The sequence below is a fragment of the Ovis canadensis genome, chromosome 1 (assembly GCF_042477335.2).
Source record: "Ovis canadensis isolate MfBH-ARS-UI-01 breed Bighorn chromosome 1, ARS-UI_OviCan_v2, whole genome shotgun sequence".
In the NCBI taxonomy this organism is placed as follows: Eukaryota; Metazoa; Chordata; class Mammalia; order Artiodactyla; family Bovidae; genus Ovis; species Ovis canadensis.
In genome coordinates, this window is record NC_091245.1 from 117,541,286 (window position 1) to 117,566,709 (window position 25,424).

General features: G+C 40.9%; 1 protein-coding gene across 6 annotated transcripts in view; it reads left to right on the forward strand.

The window, feature by feature from the left end:
- The first annotated feature begins 1,980 nt into the window (after positions 1-1,980).
- The window catches only part of PBX1 (PBX homeobox 1), a 337,025-nt gene continuing 313,581 nt past the window's right edge, over positions 1,981-25,424 (forward strand). For 2 of the 6 annotated variants that reach the window (XM_069547609.1, XM_069547600.1), the window contains exons 1-3: positions 2,101-2,495; positions 2,695-2,985; positions 6,231-6,304. In XM_069547609.1, coding sequence (XP_069403710.1) covers positions 2,795-2,985; positions 6,231-6,304 — 265 coding nt within the window. In that variant the 5' untranslated portion in view covers positions 2,101-2,495; positions 2,695-2,794. Of the gene's footprint in view, positions 2,986-6,230; positions 6,305-25,424 lie in introns of all 6 variants that reach the window. The other 4 variants (XM_069547550.1, XM_069547581.1, XM_069547531.1 and 1 more) reach the window with 3 other exon arrangements.

Sequence of the window (25,424 nt, forward strand, 5' to 3'; positions counted from 1 at the left end):
AATACTATCATTTATATTATTGTTGTGTACATTTTTTATTTTCTTACTAAAATGTTCCTAGATGACAATGGTACTGGTGGTACATTTTCTAGTACATTATCTAGTAAACTTTTATTAGATTTTTAGTAATTCTAATTACTTGCTCATACTGATTTCTTATAGGCTGTGGGTTACTTCATGCTTTAAGATGTGATAACTTCATCACAATAACTTCAGCACATTGTCAAGTATGTGCTAACTCATGTTCACTGTGATTGATATGTGATTTGAAGAGTATTAGTGTTGATTAAAAAACCCATTTAACAAGTTAGGGTATGTATGTGGATAGAACAGTTGTTTCAAGTCCTATGACATCTGAATTGCAATTAACACTCCCTGCTGCATGCCCCCACGCCAAAGAATACCAAGGAGCTTGAGAAGTGCTCAGCTCCTTATCTTGCAAAACTTGTTTTTTTTGGTATTGATTGGGAAGGAAGTTGGACTGATGAAAAGAATAACATTTTAGTTGAGGATCTCAACACATCTGATGAGGTTACAATCTATTTTGCAGATGAAGTACACTTAGGTCTGTAGAAGTTCAATGCATTTCCTTTGGCTACACTGTCATCCAGGAAGAGGACTATCTACACAGTATAATATTTTATATTCCAAAACACTATACTTGCCTTTTCCGAAACAATTCATATGCTCTTTTATCTTGTGGCCACCGTGACTCAGTCAGAGTTCTCTCTTACATGCCAGATGTTAAGACAGGAGGCAAACTGATGGTACCTCTACCTAGAGTAACAGAATTGAACTTTAGCTGTGAGTTTCTTACTAGGATTTTCCCCTGATTTTATTTAATTTTTTTTTCATTCTCTCCTACTTATTTTTAATTTGGGTCAGTGTGTTTCAATGTGTGTATTATTTTAAGCATCTTAAAAAACATCGAAAATAGCATCGAAAGGGAAATAAATCCCATTTCCAACATGATGAGTACATAACTAATTTTTACACTATTTATACATTTCTGTTAGATGGAGACACTCCTTCCTTGACACTTAATAACTATGGGACTCAGAGAAGTTATTTAACAGTTTGAAGTTCCCTCCCTGTAAAGTGGAACTAATAATCCATAACTCTCAGAAATGTCTTGGGGATGACTCATGCAAATTACTTGGTGCATAGTAGGCATTCAATGTCAGTTTGCTCTTTATTCCAGTTAATAATGCTTATTAAACTATATTAAAAACTAGAACCAGACTGTGATAATGCATTTCTTTATTAAGTACTTAAGCCAAATAACTAATTTCCCCCAGGGAGAAAAGAAAGAGAGATGTTGAATTAGTTTCATTTGGTCAACTTATTTATTAGTCTTTTTTTCAGCATTATTTAGTTTAACAGTCCATAATTTAGTTTCCATGCAACCAAAATGTTACGGTTCAGTATTCCTTTTAGCTCTATTGTGATTGTTCTTTTTAATCTATTTTTACATATGCCATTTATTAGAGATCATTATTAATTATATTAACAGCTCGATTGTGTTTCATAACAACTTCGTGCTGACAAACTTTGGCTCACAACAGTTTCCCTAAGGTCTAACGAATTAAAAAGATCAACTTTTAAACGGCAATGTTACAGGAAAAAAAAAAAAAACCCGGTTGCAGGGGAGACCCACACTGTCTATATTCTTTCGTGTTAATTTTATACGTTTGTATTTAAGTAGAGCCACATTTTTCTAAAGGACGGAATCCAAGTGAGGCAGGAAGGAAAAGTGGGAACGTACTAACCGAGCCGGCGCTACGGTATCATTGCACCTTTAAGGACTGGAGACTCGGTGTTAGCTCGGCCTCCTTCCCAGCCCACCTCTGAACTCTGATTGACAGGGCGCCGGGCGAGGAGGAGCCGAAGGAGGCCGAGGAGGAGGCGCAGGGAGGAAAGTAGAGGGAGGAGGGGCCTGTCTTTTCTCCAATGACCAATCAGGGGAGGGGGCGGGGCTACGAGTGCCCTCCTCTCTCCTTCCCTCCCCCGCCTCCTGGCTTCCCCGCCTCCCTCCTCCCCCCTTTCCTCGGCCCCCTCCTCTCTCCTCCTCGTCCTCCTCCTCCTTCTCCTCCTCCTCTCAGGCTGTGGTTTTTCTGTATATGTTTCTGGAGTCCTGAGCCTGAGCTAAACAAAAGCAGGAGGCTGACGGGGCTGCTGGAGTTTGCAGAGACACGGAGGAGGAGAGATTCTGTGCTCTGCCTTGCCGCCGTGGCTGGGGGAGATCTGGCTTTTGCAACAGCCCACCCCCTTTGAGATCACTCTGGCCCGGAGTGGGGGTGGGGGGTAGCGGGGGGTGGGGGGGGGGAAAGTTTGCATTGCAATCCCCCAGCCTTCCTCTCCTTTCTCCCGGCCAATGCATATTTGCAAAAGGATTAAGCCACAGATTTAAGCGCCGGGAGCCCATTTCTGCCTTGCAAAGGAGACGGACTGAAAAACCAAAAGCCAGCTCTGATTTCTTTTCGTCAAGTGGGAAGGTGGTTTATTTTCCTTGCTTTTTTTGGAGTCAACACCCGTCCCCACCAGTCCTTATCCCCACCCTCACCCCGCAACCCCTTCACGCCCCCCTCCCCCTCCCCACTCCCCATCCTCCCACCATCCTCTAAAGAGGCAAAGGGATTTTTTTTTTTTTCTTTTGGTCTTCTTTTTTCCCCCTTCTCTGTTTATCCTGAAAAGGATTTGAAGACAGCTTGAAGGATAAAAAGCCTTGGTGCTTCCCAGGAGCCGAGCCGAGGAGCAGAAGAGGAAGAGCCGGGGGCTGCCGTTGCCTTTGGAGATGGACGAGCAGCCCAGGCTGATGCATTCCCATGCTGGGGTCGGGATGGCCGGACACCCCGGCCTGTCCCAGCACTTGCAGGATGGGGCCGGAGGGACCGAGGGGGAGGGCGGGAGGAAGCAGGACATTGGAGACATTTTACAGCAAATTATGACCATCACAGACCAGAGTTTGGATGAGGCGCAGGCCAGGTGAGATGGAGGCTTTTCTTTTCCTTTCTTGGGGTTTTTTGTTTTTCTCCCTCTCGCTGGGGGAAACAATGGGAACCGAATCACCACAGCGCTTTCTTTTTAAATGTTATTCCTTGGCCCATTTTGACGAGCAACTATATGGCGGAGGAGTAAAATTTGAAGGAGCGTTGTTATCGAAAGTGCAATCTCCCATGCGGTGATGTGGCTGTCTGTATGTATATTTTCATATATTGTGTATGTGTGAATATAGAGATCTTCATATATATCCACACAAACACTCAGGCAAGCCGAAAATACTGCCAACTGATCCAAAAGCGGCCCTCGGCACTTTTTACTGCTTTAAAAAAGTATCAGAGAGAGCAGAATTGTCAAGTTTTGAACAGCATTGCATGTCTTCTTGTTGAGGGGCTCCGTAACATTACAAAATAAAATGTCCCATGAACACTTTATTTGCAAATATAGTTGACTCCTTACGTAAATCAGAAGCTTTGAATTTTCTGTGTGGACGTACTCCTCTAAAATTAATTTTTATCTTTCCCCCTTTCCATATTAAAAAAAAAAAAGCAGAGTAATTCTTTGTCAGGAGTTGTCAGCCATCCAGAAAATATTTTGCATTCATTTAATTGTTTCAAAAAGGCTGATGTAAAGAAGAGATAGTGTTGCTTTTAAACATGTTTGTTCGGTTTTAGAGACTCGGATATGTAGTGTAACTTTATTGTCTCTTATTTTGAGAGGGTTACTACCCTTCTGTGGCACAGAATGTATGGTTCTTTAAAAAGGGGTGGCGGGGGGGAATCAAGCATACTCTTTTTCCCATGCTTCTTTCAGGACCTCTTAGATGCTAGTAAAATAGAAATGAAGGCAAATGTGTATTTTATATATTTCCATCCTATAGGACACAAAGATCTTCATTAAGGAAGCACTATAAAGAAGCTGTGTAGCTTCTCAGTTAATCCACTGCCAAGTATATAGTTCTCCACTCTAGGATTTTACAGTAAATTCTCTTTTAAAAAAACAAAACATAAACTAAATGGCAACCCACCAACTGCTTGCCCAAGGCCGATCTTGAAAAGAAGAATTTAAGACACTCTAATGGCCACATATGTCTTTCCAGTTACCCAGCTTTATTAAATCTCAGAAGTAGCTGGTTTTTTAAGTAATATGTACACAGTTTCTCTACCTCACAAGACTTAGTTCTATGAAGAAGACATTATTATATGTATTTTTGTTTCAGAGAAATGGGAATTTGAATTGAGAAAATGAGAAGAAGCAATTTCAAGGATGATATGAATTACACTCTTATTTTAACTGTAAGCACATGCAACATGTAAACTCAAAAGTCCTGAGGTTTATGGGTGCTTGAAAACTTGGAAAGGTTCAGAGACTGGAACTATGCTATTTATTTTTTTTTAATAGAGGAAGGTTTTCAAAAATAATTTGGTGCCTTTTTGGAATTTTATTATCTGGAGAAAAGCTAATAGGTAGGGTCAATGGAAGATTTCCCACTGGCAATCTCTTTTTGAATTGGAACAGATTTCTCCATTACATTGTTCCAGAAAAATAAACTCAGACATACCAATAAACGCCCCTAATAACAAGTTTGTGCAGCCGAAGGGGCTGGTAGCACTGAGAAACACCACTTTTCTGATGTTTAGTCCCGCTCCTTTTTGTACTACTGAGGACAGCCGTGACTTGGCGGGTTCACCCTTTTAATGGCCTAAATGTTAAGAAAATCAGACACAATTTTGGGATAGGGAGATTTTCTGTTCTCTATAACCCAACCCCATGGACGTGCTTGGCAATACAATATTTCTGCAAAGCTGCATAGAATTTTTTGTAGTTGTTATTTATTTTGTATTTGGGCCTTTATATAAGAATACAGTTAATGAAAACTCCTTTAAAAGGCTCAGAAAGAAGTCTTTGATACCATAAAGTCTTCTTCACCATTTTTCTCACCCTACACCAGAACTAAATCACCACTAAGCTTTTCTTTTTAGTTAAACAATGTAACTCAGCAAATAGTTTAACTGGGTTTTCCTTTCCTTAGTCACATCTTCATAATGTACATTTATTATTTATATAGTGAACCCTTCGTATTTTAGACACAATGTTTATTTTGATACTCTTGAATTTTGAGATTATGACTCTTCTACTGTACAGTAGATAGATAGAGCATGCTTCTGGTTTCCCTTCCTCAGGATGTGTATCTATTTTTTAACTTTGAAAGGAATTTAAAAAGAACTGCATGTGTCTTGAGTGCCAGAGGTTTCCATTTATCTTTATACATTCATTTTAGTTAGTCAACACAATTCCCTTAACTAATAGCTGATGTGATCAGTATTTTGTTTCCAAAACAATATCCTTCTGTTAAGTGCTTCCAGAGTAAAATCAAGGGAAAGGTATTGTTTTGGTCCTTAAGTGCATGCTGAATACAGACACACAGAACCAGGTAAATCACTAATCTAAAAGGCAGAATTGTATTTATTTTTTCCCCCAATGGGTGCAAGGTCCTAATTGTAAATAATTGAATTTCAACACCTGCAAATAAGCAGTGTGTGCACAAGCGACATAATGTGAACACAGAGAAATGAATCTATTCCCCATATGGGTATGTTTGCCCCCTGGCAATGCATTTCCATACTCTTTAACTTGGGGACTGAAATTTTATAAATTGACAGTTCTGCTCAGAAGACCTTTCAAGCATCTTGTGTTTATGAGAATACAGGGGCATCTGCGGAATGAATTCAAACACATGGATGAATTAAATTTGAAAACACACATACACACACACACACACACACACACACACGGACTGAGAAGCAGACAGCTCCTAGGCTATGGTGGTTGCGTAGATTATACAAAACTGTTAACCCGTGCATTTGACTCTGCCGTGTTTTCATTGCCCTGGATAGGATTATTGGTTTAAGACTTCCACTTGGATTAAACTACTCATAAAAAAACGAAACAAAACAAAACAGAAAACCCCAAACTCTTCCTAAATGAGCATAATTGAGGTTAGTTCTGTTCTGTAGTTAAATCCCTGCTCTCTCCCTGCTAATTAACATTATTTCTTTTTCTATGGCGGGACTCTTTATATTAAGTCATAAAGCAATTGAAGCATGCCACAGAGTTATGCTTGGTCTATAATTTTGGCTAAATGCTCGATTTTTTTCCCCCTGTGCATTATCAGCAGCTTGATCCCAGGAGTCCACCTAAGCTATTCTGTTGTTGTTTCTTTCTTGCAGAAAACATGCTTTAAACTGCCACAGAATGAAGCCTGCCTTGTTTAATGTCTTGTGTGAAATCAAAGAGAAAACAGGTAGGAATGAGATTCCAACATTTAAGCATTTTCTTTGGCCAATTGACCACTTAACTGGCAATCAGGAACCCATTATTTAAATATTAAAATTTCAGAATAGAAGTACTTTCAAGATTGATCGTATATTCCAATAGGAAGTCCTAGTAGCCTTGCTTCCTGGAACAGAAAGCACCAAGTTTCTTTGACAGTTATTACCAGACATTAGCGGTTTGCTTGCCTTAACTCTATTCCTGGCCTTTTTGAAACTGAAGCTAAAACAGAGGTTCTGAAGGGAAATTTGTAGAATGATGTGCCTGTGGGGGAAAAATATGAAAGTAAAAGTCTACTTCTTAAAGGAATATATTTTGGCCCATCTTTAAGACAGTGTTTTTGGAGTTGGGCATGGGGGTGCTAAAGTGTTTAAAGTTTCCTCTTCTTTTTTTCTTGTAATTACACAAAGCAGCAAACTAGAGTTCTTGACAGAGTGTTGTCAGATACCTTTGTGGAACGCGTCACACAACATCAGGTTATCTGTATTTGAGTGCCCTGTGATTTTATAGCTGGGAGAATCGCTGGGTTTAGGAGAACAGAATGTGACGAGCTCACTCATTCTGTTGTTTTTCTACTTTCTAGACCTCATATCATGAACTAACACACTTATAACACATCCCAGGAGGGCATTTAAATTTTAAAGCAACAATTAAAAAATAGCAGTCATCAATCAGAGGTGTTCTTAAACAACAGATGCTCTGGGAAGGACACTTAGCAACATCCTCTTGTTTGTTTATTTTAATCCTTAATTTTCCAAAGTGAGTGCATCTCTCCCTTGTAAAAAGAAAAGAGTTGAGAAGGCAGTCTGAAGCCAGGGCATAAAGATGAGGAACGAGGGGTGGTTATATAAAGCGGGAGCTTCTGCTGGCCTCTGATTTGGTCGCTCGCTGCAGAGCAGCGCGGAGTACCTGCCACCCTATTTATTTATTTATTTTTTACAACAAGGAGTGTAACAGTCAATAATTCATATCTAAACCATATAAGCAAGGGCATGACATGAATGAAAGTGACAATAAATATGATTGCATGCCCAGTTGATATACATTGATAGTTACACATAAAAAGAGGAAGGAGGGGCTCTGAGGGCACGCAGGGTGGCTTTCTTTTTGAGGGCTCTCTGTGTTTCTATTTTAAAAAATAAATAGTTTCAAGATGTGGCCATTGATCGAGTATGTAATTACTCGGGTCTTGAAATGTATGGAAAATTAGTAAGCAGCTCCTTTGTTGAGTGTTATTTGTGTTGTGCGTGACATCCCAGACAAAGCACCTGAGCAGTGATGTTCAGATCTTTTGAGTCTTCCAGGTTTCCTTGCCAAAGCCTAACCTTATTGCAAAGCTGGGAATTGCATTATTTTAGCTGTGATATACCTTTTAAGAAATGTATGGGTTGTGCATTCAAATATCAAAGGGGCTTTCTCAGTTTGTCACACTTTTAGTTTTTTCTCTATTAGCCTGGAGCAGGAAACCTAAGTGTGTATATATTTCTTTATCATTTGTTTTTTTCTTCCTTCTCAGTTTCTTTTTTCTCTGATTCTTATTTACATGGAATATTTGGTTTGTTGAAATTTGTTGCTTATTGGGTATGCATTCCTGCTGATCTTGCTTCATAAAATACAGAATCAAGCTATAAATGCATATTTGATAATTCAGTCTAGAGAGACTCTGTTTTTAAGATGCCCTCAGATTTTCATGGAGAGGAAGTCTATCAGGGCATTTAAATGTATATTGTGGTCAAAGTGTTTAATTCTAGTCTTCTAATTAAAATCTACTGCTAAGGCAGTAGATCAAGGTGAATGGATGTAAATATAGATCTGGTTCTGGTGTGGATTCAAGAGTTTGCTCCTCACATGAGTATTGCCTAAACTATGGTGATAAGAAGCAGTTGTGTCGGTCAGAATCGTGCTCTAAATGTATAATTTATTGTTGGATTATGTATTTTGTTTTAAAAATTTTCTGTTATTGAGTTACATTAATGTTTGGGGCTTTTTAAAAATCTAAATTAAGGTTTTGTATGCTGTCTTTCAGATAATATATTTAAAAAAATAGTTTAGTGAATACTGTAAATTGAAAATAATGATTACTGACCCTGTGTTAAGAGGGAAACACACACACACACAAGTTTTGGATTAAGAGGGCACCTATGGGTGAAAGTACAAAAAAAGAAATAGTAAAATAAAAAGAGAAAAAAAGAAAGGCCTTTCTCCTGTTCCTCAACTTGTGTATCAGAAGGATTAAGGAGAAGGAAGAAACCTCTCCTGGAATGTTGAGTGTTCCGTGTTGTAGGTAGGAGACAACTGGGGTGTGCTGAAAAGAACTCTTTGATTGTAAAGCACGGTTACTTACTGAAGATCGACCTCACCCTCATTCTGGAGAGCTGGCGAATCTTCCATATGATCGATGTGTCTGTAACACATTGTGTCTGTAAAGTTGTAGGAGCTCTTTTTTCTGCCCCCTACCCCCCTCCCGCTTCTTGATACAGAGCTAGTGACAAGATTGTTTGGATGATCAGTTCATGTACATTCTTTCATTGTTTTGGGAGTTTCCCTATTGTTACTTTCAAGTCTTTACGCTGAATGAGTATTTTTGAGCTTCCTTCACAAGTATTGTAGAGGTTATTTGATTTAGGGTGGGCTCTGTTTGTATTCTCACAGGAGCACACTAAGGGGGTTTACCTAGGTCTTTACAAGGAAGTCAGGACCCTGGAGGAGCGTGGGGCTTGCATTCCCTGGCGGATTTTGCTTTTCTGATTTTGGTCAAAGACTTTCATTGGAAAACTCAGAAATTTGGAGGGAAACTAGCTAAGACTGTCTTACCAACCTTTTGGAACTTTAAAGAAACAGACGCGAGTAACACCTAAAGTAGGCGGCACCGTTTAGATTACAGTTGATTGACAGGTATTTAGTCAGAAATTACTGTGGGGATATTCAGGGAAAAAGAAAAAGAACCCAAGTGTCTTCTTGTTGAGAAATGTCGGTAAGTTTTTATTTTGATACCTTTTTGCTTTTTTAAATAAAAATGCCAAGAACAAGGAATGCCTGAACAATTCTCAGGCTGCAAATCTCAGTAAGAAAACTCTGCAAGACCTCTAGCAAGTATGTTTCAGAGGCGGCTTTTATCTGCTTGTTCCTTCTAGGAGCATAGAGATTTCATAGAGTTTTGGACCTTTTAATACCTCATTTTCTTTCATTTCTTAAGAACTATTCCTTGTCTTCTGACATATTAGCAATAGGCTGGGTTTTGCATATGTGTAGAGGTGGTGGTAGTGGGGTTGATGGGATGGAGAGGAGAAAAAAAAATTAAAACATACTGAATTTCTTAAAAGGACCTTAACTATATTTTTAAACATTTCTTGATTAAAAAAAAAATTTCTGTGTCAAAAATCATGCCGGTTTAAAAATGAGGAAAAGACACAAAATATTGGTTGCCATTTACTAAGGAGACTGTAGATAGTTATGAATAGCTGTAATTGTTGTGAATAGTTTTAAATTTTAGAACAAAATATGGCAGTTTTCAGCAAATTTTCCTCTGAGCATCCTCTGCTCTGAAGTTAAATCAAATAACTGGAGGATGTTAAAAAATTACTTTTTGCTTACTTAATGCCCTTTTGTTCTCTCTCTCCTTCCTTTATTCTTTCTGTTCAATTAACACTCCCATCACAGGCTCTAGTTTTTTTTTTTTTTTTTTTCCTTTAACTCTACTACTGTATTTCAGTTTTTTTCCACCCTCTCTTATTAATTCTCACCTGCCACTTCTTTTTAGTATAGCAATTACATTATGAGATTTCTGCTTCTCATCTTTTTATAGCTTTAGAGAAGAATTTGTATGTGTGTACACCCACCTGTATACATGTGTATGTGTGTGTGTTTGTATATGTAGGTGGAGGGGACACCGTGGAAGGAAGTTTATATTTTAGGAAAATAATTCTGAAAAGATTAGGCCTTGAGCAGAGAACAGGAGGGAAATAACTTCAGACAATTTAGAGATGCCTCTAATCAGATTTCTTTTGGGGCTGACATGGCAGCAGTGACTTTTCATAAATGTTCATCTTTTAGAAGGCAAAAGCAAAAAACTTTTTCTTGCTGATGATAGAATTCAAAATTTTTTTTTTTTTTTTTGTGGAAGGGGCAAAGAGAGAAAGGGAGCAAACGAAGGGGAGTTACTTGATGTGGTTTACTTGATCCACCATTTCAGGCACAGTGTGTTAGCAGAAGGCAGGTGATTAGACTCTATATATTTATTCTGATCTGGATACGAGCAATAGACCTACAATAATAAGACTCCGTGGAAGACACAGTATCAGCGTCTGATGAGAAGCATCCCTTCTCCAGTCGTTTTGTGTCATCCCCTTTTAGAAGCTGCTTTGGACCCATTCTGGCAGCTGAGAAGTGGGGAGAAGGGTGCAGTGAGCAGCCGGGGTCAGATCTACCCGAGTGAGGTCTTTGGAAATTTGGTGTCACGTTTTCTAGCTACTGGCTGTCTACGAGGACCGGGACTGAGGAGAATTTAAGTGAAACTGAGGAAGCTCGAAGAAGGTTCATGAGTCGGGGAAAGGCACGGGGGAGACCTGTGGTCTAGGCCTTGTGGACTGCTGGGAGCTGGGAGCAGTGAGGGTGCTGGGACCCCAGGCGGGTGGCAGGCTGCACCCAGGGTGGGGAGGTGGCAAAGGCTGGCTCGCCGCTGGGGTCCGGCCTCTTCTACATGCCTTTGCTTCTCTGTTCTGCTGACATTCATATGCTTTTGGTTATTGTTGGCAAAATTAAAAAATTATCCCCAAACAAGCAAACCAAAACTCAGATATTAAACATATTTAAATAGGAAGGCATTTTAATTTTTTCATTTAAAGCATAACCCTGGCTTCTCTTGAGGCATAGTTTTACATGCATACTTTAGGGGAACTTAGGCTGCACTTTGGTTCCCATCTGCTGTTAGATGAATGCTGTTATGGTTGGAACTTGGTGTGGTGATTCTAAATATACTTTTTACCTTTGCTTTTTATTTAAAAAGTCACTCAAAATGCCACATGATTGAGGCAGGGTCCTAGGTACAGCTCCCAAAGACAGCTCTTACTCATTTTGCTATGCTCCTGAAAGCACCCTGTCCTTTGCATGGACATTTTAGCCTGGGTTAGAGGAATATAGTACGTCTATCTCCTCTCTTGCACCCTACCAGAAATGGTGTGGTAAGGTTTAAGGAATGTAGTAATTGATGAATAAAATAAGCAGAGGATTAATGAGTTGTTTGTAAAGTACTTTGAGCTCCCTGGATGATACAGATAAGAAATACTGTATTTTCTATAGTAAATTATCTAAAGACTTGCATTCTATTCCATTTCGTAGTTTGCCAGTGTGTTAACTCTTCCTTTGAATATATAATTGAGTGGTGAGGTAGTCATTATGTCCCATCAGGAGAATTTTCTGGTTGAATCTTTTGTCTCATCTTCATCTTAGCGATAACACTTCTCAGAATTTGGCAGAGTGAGTTCCAGAATTAAAAAAAAAGGAGTGTGAGTATAAACTGACATAGGATTATATAACCTATCTCCCTTCATGGCAGAATAAGGTCAGTGGTGACTTCCTAGAAGGTCTTCTTACTTCTGACAGCTCTCTTTCAGGCTCTCAATTATTGGTGGAAATCAAGATTGCAGTGGATGGGAAAATGCATCCATTTTGGTTTAGGTCATGGTATAGTTTAGGTCAACTGTATCTCTCATCGGTCCTCTGTCATTAAGCAGAAACTGGGGTGGGTCCCTCATACCTGTACTAGCTCTGGACATACCACTAAGTAGTTTTAAGATGACAAGTAGATAGCTTAAATACTTTAAGGAGAAGCTATAATAGTAGTGGTTGAGGATTTGATCTCTGAAGCCTAACAGCCTGGGTCTGTATCCCAGATCGCCAACTTTTTCAGTTGTGTGACCTACTTAAGTTTACGGAACTTCTCTGTGCCTCATTTTTTTTTTTTTTTCACTTAGAAAATATAGATAAAAATGGTACCTATTTTGGAGGGTTATTGTGAGGATTAAATGAAGTAGTACATGTAAATTACAGTGCCTGGCATAGAGTAAACAGTCCATAACTGTTAGCTTTTATTATTTCTGGCCCTGTTTTCTTACATGAAAAAGAGAGGCTTGTACCAGATGGTCCCTAAAGACCAAGCCAATTCCAAGACTCTGTAATTCTGTGCTGAAAAAAGAAAAATAGTGCTGAATTTAAGATTTGTTTTCTTATGTTTCTCTTGCCATTCTCTTAAAGTGAGAATGAGTTGTATCTGGCCAAAAGGCTGGGCAAGGTTGGGAGAAGAGGGGAAAAAAAGAATGGATAAGAGCAAAAATGAAGGTTTTCAATTATCTACAAACTGGACAACAACCACCTGAAAAGTTACAGTGGCATTTTTAGTGATGACATTTTCTTAGCATCAGCAGCTGGAGATATTATGTAATGACAGTTAAAAATATTTTCCCTCTGAAAACACATAGGCCCATCCATTCAATTCACAAAGTTTCTGAGGAGGAAGAGTAACATAAAGTGAGGTTAGGGCAACCTGACCTCTACCTGTCTTCCTCATATGTTCCTACTTGAGGGAAAAATGTTATTTTTGTTATAACAACAACCTTGATACTAGTAGGTTTGTTTATTTTTTTATAGCTTTCTTGGGATATATTTCATATACCATGAAATTCACCCATTTAAATTATACAGTTCAGTGGTTTTTGTCTATTCACAAAATTGTGAAACCATCAATACAACCTAAATTTAGAATATTTTTATCACTCCCTACAAAAAACAAAAACCCTGTACTCATTACCAGTCAGTTCATATCTCTCCCCTTGCCTAGCCCCTACTAATCACTAATCTCTGTCTGTATGGATTTAACCATTGTGGACATTTCACATAAATGGAATCATATAATATATGGTTTATTACTAGCTTTGTTCTCTTAGCATGGTGTTTTTAAGGTTCCCTGTGCTATAGCATGTACTGATACTTCATTCTTTTTTATAGCCAAATAATATTCCATTGTGTAGATATACCACATTTTATTTATCCATTTAGCAGTTGATGGATATTTAGGTTGTTTTTATATGTTGCTGCTGCTCTGAACATTTGAATGAAGTTTTCTGTGGCCATGTTTTTATTTCTGTGGATATTTACCTAGGAGTGGAATGTTGGATCATATGGTAACTCTGTGCTTAGCAACTCTGTGCTTAGCATTTTGAGGAAGTGACAAACTTTTGCAGAGTAACTGTAGTAGATGTATTCTTAAGTTTTATTGTAAATGACATTAAATTTGGTCTTCAGCACTTTCAGCATTCCATTTTTTCAGTCTTTTTCTTCAGTCACTGGTCTTCCTTTTCCTCTGTGTGTCAAGGTTTACTGTATTTTTTTATCTTCTCAGATCAATACCTACTCTAAGAAAAAGTATTTTGATAGTTGCTTGACTTGAAGTGAACATGATCAAGATTTATATGAAACCTCTCTAAGAACTATCTGCATTTTAGAGAGAAAAAGAAGTTAAGTCAAAGGAATGAATCTCTACGGCTAAAATTTCAGGTGTCAGGTTCCCGGAGAAGAAGACCTTTGCCAAGAAGACCAGACAGTATTCTGAAGAGCAGTCTAGTATGACAGAGAGAGCAGGGTATCTGAGTGAAACCAGTCTGGATTCAGATCCTCACTTGTGTGTAACATTGGAAAGTTGATTTAACAGAGCTGCAGTATCATTAGCTGTACAGTAAAGACAATGCCATGTAGGCTTGCTTGAGGGACTAAACAGGACAATAATATAAAGCACTCAGTTGCATGAGTGTGCTAAATAAAAAGCAACTACTGTTGTCTTTTCAAAACCACATGACTGACTGTTGACCTCTGGTCTCATTAGTTTGACACTGTCTACTCAGGTTGGGTTTTCTACCAGCTCTGGCCGGAAGTTTTTGAGACTCCCTGAGATACTTCCTGACAGTGCTTTTAAGTGCTTTAAAAGATTTTCTGTGTGAAAGGGGGGAACCCCCAAAACTCAGCAGAAGGTATCCCAACACTCTTGTACTTCCTTCAATCCTAGAGTTCTAGCGAGAGAAGAATCCCATTGAATAGTGCTATGCAGTGAACCCATATTTCATTCCAAATTTAATGTTTTAAATTTTGTTTTAGTCCACTGGAAAAAAAAAGTGAAAAGAAACAGGTGAAATTAATTGTAATAATACATTTTATTTAAATCCAAATATATCTAAAATATTTCAACATGTGGTCAATATAAGATTATAAATGAAATATTTCCACGTTTTGTATTAAGGCTTTCAAATCTATTGTCTATTTTACATTTGTAACATCTTCCATTTGGACTAGCCATGCTCCAGGTGTCCAAGAGCCTCATGGGACCACTGTCCTCCATATTGGACAGCATGGCTGTACAATGGTTGTTCTGGCATCAATCTTTGTTTTGTCCTTTTCTTGGCATAATTTTCACACTCTAAGGAAGACTCCTGCTTGTTCCCTACTCACACTTGATCTGGTGGTTCTGCACCAATTGAAACTGGTTCGTGATGGATAGCCATGTTGAGAAAAAAACAAACAAACCATATCTAAGGCATCTCTTTCCAGCAGGGAATATCCCACTCCTGGGAGCCAGGATGAGGTAGTTCCCCTTTAACTCCTTCTGCTTTTACTTCTTTCTTTCCTTGAACTCCATGTTTTATGGTTTGATTCCTTATCCTTAACAGAGTTTGAAATGTTCCCTAAAATAAAATAGGTGGTGGAAACAACCACCTTTTATTTATTTATTTTTTTGTACAGCGAGAATACAGTGGAACAAGTACAGAGAATTCCATGTGGAGACAAAAAAAAAGTTTGCTGGACCCTGAGTCAAGAGTTCTAAGACCTAACGCTGCCCGCCTCCAAGTTACTATGTTATTTTGAGAATGCCATTTATCCTCATGGTCTCATATTTCTGCATCCATGGAATGGGCCACTCCAGTGAGCCACTAATCTGAGCCTACCTTTCACAGATCACGAGGTCTAACATGGTCCCTGCCAGGGCCTGGATACATAGCATTTATGAAAGGAAATTCTTCTTTCATTGTTATGGCACTTCTAATTTATCCTCTGACTCCTTATATCTTTTCTAGACAGTCATGTAAAACTGGTTATGGTGGTGTTAAAGTAACTTCCATCAATCAAATTGAGTTGGAAAGGCAAGCTGGGAGGAAAAAAAAGTAGTGATTTTTTTTTTTTTCCTAATTGAAGCATTCAGTATCACATTTTACAAAGCCAGCTGGAGGCCAGTCCCAGTTTAATCCACCTTGTTGACTCCATGACTAAATGCAAATTATGTTTCTTTTGCATCCTATCTGTTTGTAGCTATTGGATTCTAGACTGAAAACTGCTTTTGGAAAATACAAAGATTTATGGTTGCAGACTTGGAAGTGCGGTATACCTTTGCCAAGTTCATATGGTGCGGCCCAGGAAGTCAGGAAATTTAGGTTTGATTTTCACCTTAGAATTGTGGACAGTTGCTTGTTCAGTGTGCCTCAGCTGAAATACTAAAATGATGTCTGTTCCCCACCTACCTGTCAGTGGGGCTTCTGGAAACTTAAAGTGAAGACATTTAGAAAGATGTTTGACTTTCCTTAAGAAAGTGTCAGTGTGAGAAAAGTTCTCTATTTGTCCTGCTTTGAGACAAGTTTGAATCTGCCAGTAGGTCAAAGGAATAAATTTACCTAGTGGCCTGTGCTGGTAGGGCCGCCAGTCATTTTTCTGAGGGTTTTAGGTGATTTGAGCCCAAGTCTTGTCACTGTAAGAGAATCCTCCTTGTAATTACCATTGTTGATAGAACTGAAAGTTTGCATTTATCTTTGGTTCCTGACAAAGAAAGCCTCTCAGAGACCCTGATGATGAGCCCAGCCTACATCCATTCGGAAAGGCTCTCTGTGGATACGAGGGTATGGACGTTAATTCCTCACTGCAGAGGTGCTAGGGCCGTGCACCCTGCTTACATTAACAAACATTTGAAAACAAAGCGGGGGCGATAAGCACAGCTTTCCCCTGTGTGGTCTCTTTACTGGGGTGACTGTAATCCCTAACCCCTTGCGAGGGAGATGTGAGGTTAGGTGCGGGTAGGTGGTGATGCCCCACGCAGCACAGAGTATAAAGGCCGGAGGAGAAGTAACCAGATCCTGTGAGGAATAAATTAAAGCCACTTCCTCCCGAGGCCAATCAGTGGGGAAGGAAAAAAAAAAAAAACAACAAAAACCCTAGAGATGAGAGAGCCTGTTTGCTTAGATCTGGTGGAAAAGAGAAATCGGAGTTTCCGAAAAGGAGTTTAAAGGGACGCATTACAAAATAAAACTTTGGGAACTTAAGAAAAGGCTAAGAAACCGTGGAGGAGCAGGACAGTGAGCCACATGGCCTTGTGCTAAGAGAGGCCCCTTCAGACAGGATTGCAATGCCTCTCGCTGGGCCTGGGTAGACGGGCGCCTGGGTCTTGCTGCAGCATCCCGCTTAGCTAGGCTTTCAGAGGAGGGGGCTCTGCGGGGGGCCGCGACGCCTCCTAGAAAACTGGTGATCTCACCGCGGGGCCGGTAGGGATGCTGGGGAGCGCCCGCCGGCTCCGGTCCCCTGCCAGCCAGAGGCCTCCAATGAGCCCCGCAGGGCTGCGCTCACTGGCTAGGAGCCGCCGCCCCGCGCAGAACCGGCCTGGAGCCCCCGAGCCCGGCGCCGGCCGCTCTCGAGCGGCCAAGGAAGCCGAGCATTCCCAGAGTGGAGCTTGGTTGTGTCTTCACGGATTTTCTCCGCTTTGGCACCCCAGGCTCCCTCTCTTCCCAGCCACCTCCTTTCTGGGCTGCCCTCATCATCAGAGGCCCCAATCCTATCCTATCATAGGGAGAAAGCCATCCTTCCTTTATTAAATACCCCCCAGGCCGGGCTTGGACCCACCTTGCCACAGCAATAGGAGCCTCTGGTGAGGAGCAAGGGTGTGGAGGTCTCACCAGGGAGCCAGGCGCGGGGGCTGTGCTGCGTTTTCCGTAGGCACAGTGGCTGAGCAGTACAGACACTGCGGGGGGGAGGGGGGTGGTGGTGGTGGTGGTGGTTTTGCATACAGAAGTGAAATTCAGAAGGCAGCGTGCAAGCACGTGGGTGAGTGATGCGGGTGCCGGCTCTCACACGCACACATCTTAATTTGCAGCTCCTGCTTAGCTGCCTCGGTGTTGTTTCCTCTCTATTCGGTAAATAATCTAGTTGATGCTTTATGGTATTGAAATGAATCAAGTAACATAATCAGAAGTTCCTACAGAAACCCTCCCATCTTCTCTTTCTCAGCTCTTAAAGGGAGCATCTTCCCCTGGGGAGATTTTTAACCCAAAGAACCTTGATGTACATTAAACTGCATTGGTATTTGTTTTTGTTAAGCTTGGTCTGATTTCCTTAACACTTGAAGAAGGTTGAGGGCCTTCCTACAGACCTAGTTGCTGATATGGCAGCTTGGCTTGGCTTGTCTCAGAGGAAGGCCTAAAGGGGCCTCAAGCTGCTTTGTTTTTGCAAGTCTTCTGAAAGTAAAGAATTAATTTTGGTGGTTTGGCCCCCCCTTTAGCCCATACACACAGTTGCCTCCCCTCCCCCACCTAGCCTGCTGGAGCCAAGGCAGGAAGGGGCTGTCATCATGCTCAGGCCTAAGCCATATTACTTTATTTTTCTTTGTAGAAAGTTACACTACGAAAGATGTTCTTCATATGTGATTATTATTCTTAAATGGATTCTTGTGCTTTCCTATCATTGCTCTGTTACAGCCTCCTGGGGCACCCATCAGGTCTTCTAATTAGACCCTCCAGAAACGTTCTATTGAGTGAATGTGGGAGAGTGAGAAGTCAGAAAGGTTGAATTCCTTCATTACTTTGAAAATCTTTGAATTAATTCTCTCTATAAATTTCTACTAGCCCAGTCTCTGATCCACCAGCTGAAGAATGAGGCCCATTATTAATTTCACAGGATAAGTTTCTCATCCCTGTAACTCTGGGGGAGAAGATGGAAGCGTTATTATATAGGCTGAGAGTTCACATGTTCTTTCTGTTATAGATATTATAGCTAAAATATAAGAGTAGCAATACTAATACCGATGATGAGGATAATAAAGAATGAAAATAATTGGCTTTTCTCTGTTCCTGATTTGGACACTGCCCCCTCCTACTCATTTAACATACTATCTCTTCCCTTTTTAGACATTTCAGGCTGGAATATCTTGGTAACTACAACTTTCAGTTAACTTCGTAGAGGTTTACACGAAGGAGAAAATCTCCCCACTGTGTTACATTTGGACTTAAGTATGCAAAGATTGGTTGTCTTGCCAATATCCCACAAGAATATATCTTCTTCTCACTTACGCTGGCTAAGGTCACCTACTGAATGCTGGCCTTCATAAGTGAGAGTCATGGATGCTTGATTGCTTTGAAGTAAGTTTGACCGCATATATTTTTAAAAATATTGATTTACTTGGCTGCACCAGGTCTTCATTGTGGCATGCAGGATCTTCAGTTGTGGTGTATGAACTTTTATTGTGGCATGTGGTATCTAGTTCCCTGACCAGAGATAGAACCTGCAACCCCTGTGTTGGGAACATAGAGTCTTAGCCACTGGACTGCCAGGGAAGTCCTTGATCACGTATTTTTGAGCACAGACATTTCTGGAGATATTGGGCCAAACTCTTATCTCCCACAGGTTGAAAAGTGAAAAAGTTAAAAATAAATTCTTGCCCTGCTTGGGTTTAATTTTTCAACACCAGTTAGACATTTCATTTTAGACCTCCTGTAGGACATGATGAAATTACAGAGTCTGCATTCTATTTTGGCCCATTTGTTGCTGTAGCAAATATTTATGAAACTTCTCTGTTTGAAGCATGAAAGACACAGAGAAATACAAATGTGCCAGCGATGGCCCTTACTCTCAGGGAACCTACAGCCGCATGTAGGCCCGGAATCATGGTCATGATCTTTGTAGCGCAGGCAGCAGACTTGCTCCCAAAGGCCCGTACCCAAGACAGGACTGTGTTCCTTAGGGCCAGGTGTGTGTCTGAGGAGGTCATTCTGAGCCAAAGATGTCACACATGCAGGCTGATAGGCATGGCAGAGCGCTTTCTTTCATTCAGAGGGTGCAGACTGTTACGTAGGCAGCCCAAGAAATGTTCTGTGTCTGAGTTCTCGCATAGCTCGCCTTCTTTCCCTGAACACTGCCTCTGCTTCTTTTCCTTTCTGCCTCTTCCTTCCACTCTCTTTTGTTTTTATTCTTTTTTTCTCCCCTCCACTGGGGCCTCCCCCAGACCCCCAAATCGCTATTTGCCCAACCTGTGACCTGAGACCACTTGGCATTTCCCCAGGATGGCTGGAATTTACCGCCTGCCGAAGAAGCGTCTGTGACATTTGCTCACCTGGGCGGCTTAAGCTACAGGGTCCGTGTGGAGGGACTGCTGAAAGGAAGTGTGAAATTTACCTCTGTGCACCAAGGTTCTCGCCAGCAGGGAGACAAACAAGGATGTTTTCAAGAAGCTGAGATTAATTTTTATCAGGGTATGCATATATAGTCCTATATATTCATACACACATTTATTATGTATTCAATAAATGCGTGTAGACAATTTGTACATTATCTGTTATTCTCTAGTCATTATTTTAACAAATTAAATTTTCATGGTTAGCTTCATCTTTCACATTCATACCCTCCCCTTGCACAGCTCACTCCTTTCTTCCTCTCCCTCCCTGCTGGTAGAAGACACTGGGTTAACTTAATGCTCTTGGAGGCCTTGTGCCATCAGCCCTCCTGTCTCCTTAAGGCTTATGAGATTCTGGTGATGGCTTTCTCACTGTGGTGGTCGGCCGAACCAGGCCCAGTCGTTCTGCTGGTAAGGAAATAGCTGCTTGTCTCTTTGGATCAAACTGGTCTAGGAGCTTGTTCAATCCGGTCACTGGGATAGGCCAGCCCTGGAGGCTTCGCTGGCTCTTAGAACATATGGACACACAGTCTATCTGTCCTGGCTGTCAGCCGAGGAAGGGAGGCAGGCAGTGTAGATGGTTAAGCTGTTACTTTATACTCGTGTTTACCCTGTCCAAGTGATTTGAAGGGGAAGAGTGCTCCAGGCCCCAGGCTGGGGGAAGAGTGCTGGTGGGTCATTTTAGCATGAAGCTGAATGGAAAATGTCAGTGGAGGTGATGCCCCATTTTCCCTTTGGAACACGGAATTCTGTAATAATAGTTAATGCATGGAACACTTAAAATATGTGGAGCTCCTATTGCCCCAACTTTTATGGTGAAGAAATTAAAAGAAAGTTTCATAAACTTTCAGAAAGTCACACAGCTCAGGAGAGGATCCGTTGAGACAAGTTTGACTTAGGAAGTTTTACTAAAGGTAAATGTATTCATTCACATTAAGTGACAGCCCTTCAGCTTGTGATTCTTCCCAGAAAATCCATGGAATCCTACTCAGTTGTCCAAATAACAGATCATTTGGCTCTGCCTACTTTTGGTCCTGTTGCTCAGGTACATGAACTTTGTTATCTCTTGGCTAAGGTTGGCTGTAAAGGAGATAAGTCCAAAATTCTCCTTGGGCCTGTTTCCTGATTTTTGTTAGGCTCCTGCCTTTGCTTTTTAGAATCTACCTGACTTCCTTCAGGCAATGAACATGACTTAGCTTCATCAGTTCAGTTCAGTTGCTCATTCGAGTCCGACTCTTTGCGACCCCATGGTTCACAGCACGCCAGGCCTCCCTGTCCATCACCAGCTCCCGGAGTTCACCCAAACTCATGTCCATCGAGTCAGTGATGCCATCCAGCCATCTCATCCTCTGTTGTTCCCTTTACCTCCTGCCCCCAATCCCTCCCAGCATCAGAGTCTTTTCCAATGAGTCAGCTCTTCACATGAGGTGGCCAGTGCTGGAGTTTCAGCTTCAGCATCAGTCCGTCCAGTGAACCCCCAGGACTGATCTCCCTTAGGATGGACTGGTTGGATCTCCTTGCAGTCCAAGGGACTCTCAAGAGTCTTCTCCAACACCACAGTTCAAAAGCATCAATTCTCCAGCACTCAGCTTTCTTTATAGTTCAACTCTCACATCCATACATGACCACTGGAAAAACCATAGCCTTGACTAGACTCTGGACCTTTGTTGGAGAAGTAATGTCTCTGCTTTTTAATATGCTATCTAGGTTGGTCATAACTTTCCTTCCAGTGAGTAAGCATCTTTTAATTTCATGGCTACAATCACCATCTGCAGTGATTTTGGAGTCCAAAAAAATAAAGTCTGACACTGTTTCTACTGTTTGCCCATCTATTTCCCATGAAGTGATGGGACCAGATGCCATGATCTTCATTTTCTGAATGTTGAGGTTTAAGCCGACTTTTTCACTCTCCTCTTTCACTTTCATCAAGAGGCTTTTTAGTTCCTCTTCACTTTCTGCCATAAGGGTAGTGTCATCTGCATATCTGAGGTTATTGATATTTCTCCCAGCAATCTTGATTCTAGCTTGTGCTTCCCCTAGCCCAGCGTTTCTCATGATGTACTCTGCATATAAGTTAAATAAGCAGGGTGACAATATACAGCCTTGATGTACTCCTGTTCCTATTTGGAACCAGTCTGTTGTTCCATGTCCAGTTCTAACTGTTGCTTCCTGACCTGCATATAGGTTTCTCAGGAGGCAGGTCAGGTGGTCTGGTATTCCCATCTCTTTCAGAATTTTCTAGTTTATTGTGATCCGCACAGTCAAAGTTTTTGACATAGTCAATAAAGCAGAAATAGATGTTTTTCTGGAACTCTTTTGCTTTTTCAATGATCCAGTGGATGTTGGCAATATGATTTCTTAGGTGGGCTAAAACTTGATTGCCCCTTTGTTTTATATATATATATATATATATATATATATATATATATTTGGCTCCTCTTTCCCCTTTGTGCTCAGTCATGTCCGACTCTTTGTTACACCATGGACTATAGCCCACTGTATAGCCCAGAGAACTATAGGCTCCTCTCTCCATGGGATTCTCCAGGCAAGAATACTGGGGTGAGTAGCCATTCCCTTCTTCAGGGAATCTTCCTGACCCAGGAATTGAACCTGGGTCTCCTGCATTGCCGGCAGATTCTTTACCGTCTGAGCCACCAGGGAAGCCCAAATTGAGAATCCTTTAGCCAGACTCCCATCCAAGTACTAACTAGTCCTGACCCTGCTTAGCTTCCAAGACCAGATGAGATCAGACACGTTCAGGATGGTATGGCTATGCATGTATACACATAATCCATAGCTCACTTTTTCTGTTTCCTTCTCAAAAGCCTCAGACTTGGGAGCTTAAAGCAGGGCACAGTGTCTTATGCTTGCATGCCCTTCCTGGTCTTGCTGTCCTCCTGTCCCACCTCTGTGTGTGGTCACACTCTGGCCTGGGGCACTGCAATGATTTTTTTTTTTCTGACCACATCATGTAGCATGTGGGATCTTAGTTCCCTAATCAGAGATTGACCCCCACACCCCCTGCAGTGGAAGCCCTGAGTCTCAATTGCTGGACCTCCGGGGAAGTCCCCTCAGATGGTTCTAAAGGTGTGAATGGAGATTGCTTGGTGAGACTAGGAAGTCTCACCCACCCAGTTGTGGAGCCGCTCTTGTTTTTGAGGAGTGGGTGTTCTCAGTTTAGAGAAGGGGGCAGTGCCTCCCAAAGTGGCGCGGCCCAAAGCACAGCCAGCCTGATGTAAAGGACCTGGGTGGGGAGCAGGTCCTGGTGATGGGCGTGGATGCTCTTGGTTCAGGGCCTGTTACTGTCATATCTCCCCAGGGGGTAGAAGGGAAAGAAGGATTTCAAGGACTTATATTGAAATGTATGGTTTAGAAAACATTATAATCCCAGGAAGATCTTAACAAAGAACATTTTATAGAAACAAATAAATTCACTGTTAATCGTATGGCCCTAGCTCAATATCTATGATAACCCCCATGTTTATATTTTTTTTCCTGTCATTTTCCTTGTGGCTGTATGAATTTTCTGTTTATTGGAGATGACTGTATACTCAGGGATGAAATTTTCTTCTGTTTATCAACAGAACCTATTATATATGTTATTTATTTATTGCTCATTTCGTTTCAAAGAGGAATTTAAGTAGCTTACCAGAAGGTACAAATAAAACAAAGAGATTTGCTAGAGAAATGAGGCAATTAGAAGAGAAAAGAAAGAAAAATATAAAGTGCAAGGGAACGTTAGTATGTAAAATTGCGTGCACCAGATCCTTTCTCATTCTGGCCTTCCCAAGCCTTTTGCTGATAAGTCAATAGCTTCCTGATTCTTTGGAACAAACTAGTCTTAGGACCTTGTTCAATCTAGATCCTGTATATGGCTGTGGATTTGACACTTTGTTTCCTGGTAGCAGAAGCAAAAAGGGTAATAGGATCAGTTTCAAATTTCAAAGGATTTAGTATTGAAAGTGAATCAGTTGTTGGCTGCACGCAATTTCTGACATGGTTCCTAATAAGAAGATGCTAAATAATATCATAGATGTTGCCCTCAACATAGGAACAAAGTATTCTAGTTGATATTTTACTGTAGTTGTTTCTATATAGCAGCCCCACAGCACTAGCCAGATTTTTTTATAGTTGTTTGTTTACAGTCTGACTCCCTTATCAGGCTAATGAATTCTGGAAAATAATAATAAGATCTTACATGTTTTCATCAACATATGTATAGTAAATATATATATAGTAAATGCTCAATATTTTGTGAATTGAAACACTTATTATCCAAAAGGAGGAAAATCCATACATTAATATTTATTGAGAAAAAACCAAAACAAAACAAAAAATTTATTGAGAATTTTTACCAAAAAGAATCAAAAGCCCCTGCCCTAAAGGAATTTATGGTCTGCTGGGATAGATACATCTTAATTGATACATTGGACCCTAGCTTGTTACCTGCTATATAATAAAGATATGAACATTTTATTTTATTTTTTTTTTTTTGGTGAAATGAGGCATGAGATTGCTTAAAATGCACTCCCAGGCGGCTTGCTTCTCCATTTGGAGTTTGGGCTTTGGCTCCTTAAGCCAAGAGGGGAGGGGAAAATCAGGAATAATGAGTGCGTCTGAGAGGAAAGAGGCCACTGTCTTGCAGTTTGCAGTTCCACTTCCTTTCTCTTTTAGGGGAGAAGGTCCTTAGCTTACTCACCCAGCCTCCATGATCCCCAGCTCTCTGAGATGAGGGAGGGGTAGGGCTGCAGGGAGGTAGGGACTTGACCTGGCAGCCTCAACAGGGAGACTCGTTCCTTTCCCCCGTGCCAGCAACATGATCACCATCACCACCATTCCTGTAATGACTTATAGAAAACGCTGGATCCTGGGACCAGGAAGATTGAATGATCCCTGGGACATATTTGTAAAATAAAGAGTGAACAGAGTAGATAACTCCTACATCTGACTTTTACCCAGATTTATTAATTTTCCCAGGGATCAAACCCGGGTCTCCCGCATTGCAGGCAGATTCTTTACCAGCTGAGCCACAAGGGAAGCCCTGTTAGTTATTCGTTATTATATTAATCAGAGAATTTTTACCTTCATATTTCCCTTTCTTCCCTCTTTTCCTTTCCTCATTAAAAAAAAAAACAAAAAAAAAAAACAAAAAAAAACATTTACTTGGCATGGACTTCTAAGCTAGGCACTATGAGAACTGCAAAATAAGACCTTGTCCTTAATTGCTTATCACTGGGAGAAGGTAGAGAGGGCTCAGGGCAGCCACCGCTCAGGGCCTTGCAGGTCACCTCAGTGTAGGACGGCCTTTATCCGTCAGTATGCCCTGAAAGTTTCCAGAAAGATGGCTGCAGTTTTCTCTGAGACTGTAACCTTCTTCCCCCTCTAGATGGTGAACTCCTAGTGTGCAGTGCTTTGTTCATCGGGCATACCTAGCACCACGCTTGGTAGATGTGCGATACTCACGTGTTAGTTGAAGGAAGAACGGAAAAAAAGAGTCACATATAATTCATCTAAATCTGAATGGAACTTATTTCTATCTTCAGATTACCTATCTTAAGAAATTATTTCCAAAATTACTACTATCTGCTGGCTTCTGAACCTTATGTGTGTGCTTCTGCGATGT